Raw genomic sequence first — 4,733 nt, forward strand, 5'->3', positions numbered from 1 at the left:
TGTTGTTATTACACTTTAAAAGATTAAAAGTTTCAAAACAAAACACTTTTGAGTTTAATTGATTACGTTTTTGAAGAAAATTAGTTGGAGTTTTTTCTTCTCTATAGTTTGGGTTCTCTAGCGTGTATCAAAGACTTTTGATTGACACAATTATTAATGGCTGATGAATGACCTTTGGACGTAATGTGAGATATTCTGGGTTCAATGTTTCAAGCTGATGAGTCAGATAAGGTGAAATTCTTATAGCCTCTTTGGATCCGAAAGAAGTGGATAACTGTGACTTGCCACCAATTGTTTTTTTTTTTTTTTTAAGAAAAAGAACATGACATTTGGACGAGTAATATGAGTAAACATGACATTATAGGAAAGTGTTCGATCATATATAAATTATAATAGTTCAAGGGAACTTGGCTAAATAAAAATACACGAGAATCAGTAGTAGACAAAAATTCAAGGAAAAATCGACAATATACTGTTTTGCGTGTCATGCTCTCTTCACTTAATAATGTAGTAAATTGTGATTTAACATTTATCTTTAAGAAGACTAATGCTAAAAACACCCCAAAACTTTTTTTTCCGACTCCCATCTGATGTGTAAATGTAATATTTTGGTATATCTTTTAGTCTCAAATCTTTCGTAGTGTGTTTCAAAGGAATTTGTGATTTTAAAATGACTGAAAACATATTTTATAGTTAATCCTAATGAGTGGCCTCCTTTCCAGATGATAACAATCACCAGTTAGGGTCAATAAATTACAAGAAGTGATTTTCATACTCCCATTTTCTCCATTACGTTTTTTTTTTTTTTTTAATAAGAGAATAACAAATAAGTTTTTCAATAGGAAATGTTTTATTACAATCGACACCAAAACAATATTCTCCGGTAGTTGGGTGCCAATGTATCCACAACAAATAAAAAGCCACGGCAAATACTGAAAAAACGACAGTCCGACCAACAAACTTGTACAATACATACCTAACTTCATCTTAGGTTGGTGTTCTTCATTGGATAGAAGCTCCGTCCTCGTTTCCGGGCTCGAAAATCATCAATCCTTTGTCACCAAATTAAGACGAGCAATTTTCGATCGTCGGATAGGCAGTTCCTAGGATAGTAAACGACCACTGAACCTCCAAAATTAGGATCCAGTGGGCGGAATCACCCTTAATATACCGGGTGCGTACAATAAATTTGTTTTAATTCAAGAGATGTTGTGTAGTTCTAGTACTTGTTTAAATTCACTCACTAAGCTAAGAGGTGCGCCCTGTTGTCCGGATCACTCGTGCCAATATCACCATGAGCAACTCGCTTTTTCTTTTCGAGCAGTTTATTGGCTTTTCTCCACTTGTGGAACTTACCAAACAAGACCTCCATATCTTCAAGGGTTCTGCCTTGTGTTTCCGGGAGCATCGTAAAAAAGAAGATCCAACCAACAGTGCCGATGGCCGCATAAAGAAAGAAGGTACCACCCATTGTGATGGCCTTATACAACGAAATGAAGGTCATTGAGAGGATGCCACTCATCAACCTATTCACGGCCACTCCCATACCACACCCTTGAGCCCGCAGCCTCAACGGGAAGATCTCAGAGCTGTACACCCAGGCAATGGGCCCAATCCCACTTGAGAAGAACCCGACATAGGCTAATACGCAGCACAAGCACAAAATAACTGCCCACGTCATTCTAACCCCTTCGTGTTGATCAACAATGGTAAGGCTTGTACCAAGACACACCAGGGCACCTACCATACCAGCCATACTCGTTAACAGTAGTGGACGCCGTCCAACCCGATCAAGGAAAAAAGTCGCGACTAAGGTGAAGACAGTTTTGGAAAGTCCAACTCCCACAGTGCAGAGTAGCAATTGGTTTGTGCTGGTGATCCCAGCCTTTGCAAAGACTCTTGGACTGTACAAAACAAGGGCGTCTATACCTGAGGCTTGCTGAAAGAAGTGGAAACCGATGGCTGCAATTAAAATATGACGAACGGTTGGTGTCGGATGAACAAGCAACTCCTTCCACACGCCTTCACCGTGGCTGTGACCAGAGACCTGAACGATATCGTCATTGCACTCCTCGGGGATTCCAGCAGCTTCTTTGATGTCGGCTAGTCTGAGCATGGACTCTTCTTTGGAGTCTGAGGTTCTGTCCAGGACTCGCTTGGCTTCGCCGAGTCGACCCTGCATGACGAGCCACCGAGGCGACTCAGGCATTGCCAAGACACCGACGGCAAGACCAACTGAGGGAATTGCGCCAACACCGAGCATGAGCCTCCACCCCAAGTCAAGAGGGCAAAAGGAGAAGGCATAGTTGGATAAATACCCCAATAATATGCCAATATTCACAAACACCTATTATAAATTCAAGCAAATAAAATTAATTGATATATACTTTTCACAAATTTCAAGACTACAATGACCAAATAACAAAAACTTTTAATTTTTTTTACTATTTATCTACTCTTACAGGGGAACGAATGTGAGAAGAGAGACAAACAGATGGTAATGTTAGAGACCCCGAAATTCTAAACTTTAAACCATTTTAACACAACCACTGGTGTGATAATGCTAGAGACCAAAATTTTAAACAAAATTTACAAACTAAATAATGTGTCACCAATAAAAAACAAAAACGTTAATTAACGCATAAAGAATGATTCAATCATCAACAATCACATTATTTGGCTTGCAAATTTTGTTTTCTCTAATAGTTTCCTTCTTTTTATTTATGCCTCACATGCCTCGTGTTCGAATAAGATGAATGACAGATTTACCATTTAATGTTTCAGTCTAATAGTATTCTTTCATTTGTAAGTGAGAGATTTTAGGTTCGATTTTCATCAAAGACGAATAAAACCATCTTGTGTGATTTAGCCAAATCTATTTCCAATAGATAATACTGCTTTATAAAAAGAAAAAAAGAAAAAAAAGAAAAAAAAAGAATGACAGACTCAATGACTAAGCCTAAATCACCTTTTCTAATATTCAATATCATTGTATAAAAAATAAAAACATGTGCACATATGGTCATCTAGGATTCAACACCAAACACCAAACACTAAACAAAAAACTTTTACGTTAAGAAAGGAAAAATTATTCTAACCACTCCAAAGGGCATAATTGGCAAGTTAAGTCAAATATTAAATGGGGCAGCCTAGCTAACCTCTGGGAAAGACGTGAGGAAGCCGCGAGACGACGTCGGAGAGACCTCGGCGCTGTAGACGGGAGCAATCGTGAGGGCGTAGCCGACTCCGATGCCGGCGACAAAGCGGCCGCACATGAGGAAGGTGTAGTTGGTGGAGAACCCCATGAGAATCGCTCCGATGAAGAAAATCGCTCCGGAGATGACTATGGTGTAGCGGCGGCCGACCCAGTCGGAAGTTTTTCCGGCCATGGCGGACCCAATGAGGGAGTAGATTTCAATAACACCGATCATGATCTCGATTTGCGTGTCCGTGACCTTGAGGTCCTTTTCGATGTAGATTGAAGCTCCGCTCATCACTCCAATATCTGATAAAATACCAATCAAAATTTATCAAAGCCAATCGAGTTTAACAACTAAAAAACAGAAAATTGTAAGTTGATTAGGCCGATCAAAGTTTGAATAAGCAGATTTAGTTACCATAACCCATCAGGATTGAAGTCATGGAGGCCAGAATAGCACAAGCGAGCGCATACTTGTTCCTCTTGGGCTTCTTCCGCGGATCAACTTTGATCGGAGGTGCGGGGAGGGCATTATCTTCGGCCCTCCGGTCCGGAGGATTGGCTAGCAAAGGCTCTCTAATCTTGGCGGATTGGGGGTAATCACAATTTCTAGAGAGAGAAGGCGAGGGAGAGGAGAGAGAGGGATTTTAGTTAGACAAGAGAAAGAGGTAGGAGATAAAGTAGTGGATGCGCGGTGTTTGGTTGTGGGATGAGGGACGCAACGGGATTAAATAGACCCAACAAAGGCAAACATCGGTTTCACCAACCTCGTGGTGATACTCGTGATTTATTTATCATTGTTAAATGCCTATAAATTTCAAGATTGTTAACACATAAAATGTAAAAATTTATATATTTTTTAATATTAATAAATAAGATAACGAATATTATTACTGTTCCAGAATAGCAAGAAAAGGACCAGGATCCTCTCCTGAGCAATTCCCTAGGGATCCCGCAATCTTGTCCGTTCATTTTATATTGTGCGGTCAGTTTTCGTTAGGTACTATTCATATTTGAATTTTAAAATTTAAATTTTAAATGATTTCTGACCACATGATATACGATAAACAGACAAGATTGCGGGATTCCTAGGATTCCTAGAAAATTGCTCAGGAGAGGATTCTTGTCTGCAAGAAAAATGCACCCTACTTAATGATAGAGTGGGACCATTCTATTTGTGACAGTAGGTACCATTTGTTATTTCGAGAAACGTGTGGATTTGAGGTAAAGATCGGGGTAGCCGAATTTTTATTTAATTTTATTTTTGTCCTGGTAGCTGGAATAATTTTTTTCACCTTTTTTTTTTTTTTCTTTTTTTTTGTGCACATATAAAAATATTACTTAGGAATTAGCTAGTGAATATTGCCCCTTAATATTATAGTTTAATAATTTTTTTTTCTTATGATTGAGAGGTTTTAGATTCGATTTTGACTAAAAACGAACTTAAACCGCATTTGCTAACTTATTGTGAGTCTTAGGCTTAGCATACTCTTTCATCTTCCTAGTGTAGATAATATCATTTATTCAAGTAAAA

The 4,733-nt window shown here is 38.7% G+C and overlaps 1 protein-coding gene across 1 annotated transcript; it reads right to left on the minus strand.

Annotated features, from left to right (window-relative positions):
* Positions 1–820: 820 nt before the first annotated feature.
* LOC103405348 (polyol transporter 5) lies at positions 821–4,011 on the minus strand. Its single transcript, XM_029102050.2, has 3 exons — positions 3,618–4,011; positions 3,159–3,505; positions 821–2,347 (listed from the first exon to the last, which is right to left on the minus strand). The coding sequence occupies exons 1-3, from the start codon at positions 3,640–3,642 to the stop codon at positions 1,244–1,246; spliced, it is 1,476 nt and encodes a 491-aa protein (XP_028957883.1). The 5' UTR covers positions 3,643–4,011; the 3' UTR covers positions 821–1,243.
* Positions 4,012–4,733: the final 722 nt, after the last annotated feature.

Source organism: Malus domestica, chromosome 05 (assembly GCF_042453785.1).
Source record: "Malus domestica chromosome 05, GDT2T_hap1".
In the NCBI taxonomy this organism is placed as follows: Eukaryota; Viridiplantae; Streptophyta; class Magnoliopsida; order Rosales; family Rosaceae; genus Malus; species Malus domestica.

Excerpts from the sequence above, each read along its gene's own strand:
- LOC103405348 (XM_029102050.2), bottom strand. The coding sequence starts at position 3,642 with ATGACTTCAATCCTGATGGGTTATG. Across the intron at positions 3,506-3,617 it reads TTCAATCCTGATGGGTTATG|ATATTGGAGTGATGAGCGGA; the intron begins GTAACTAAATCT and ends GTATTTTATCAG. Across the intron at positions 2,348-3,158 it reads TCCTCACGTCTTTCCCAGAG|GTGTTTGTGAATATTGGCAT; the intron begins GTTAGCTAGGCT and ends AATTTATAATAG.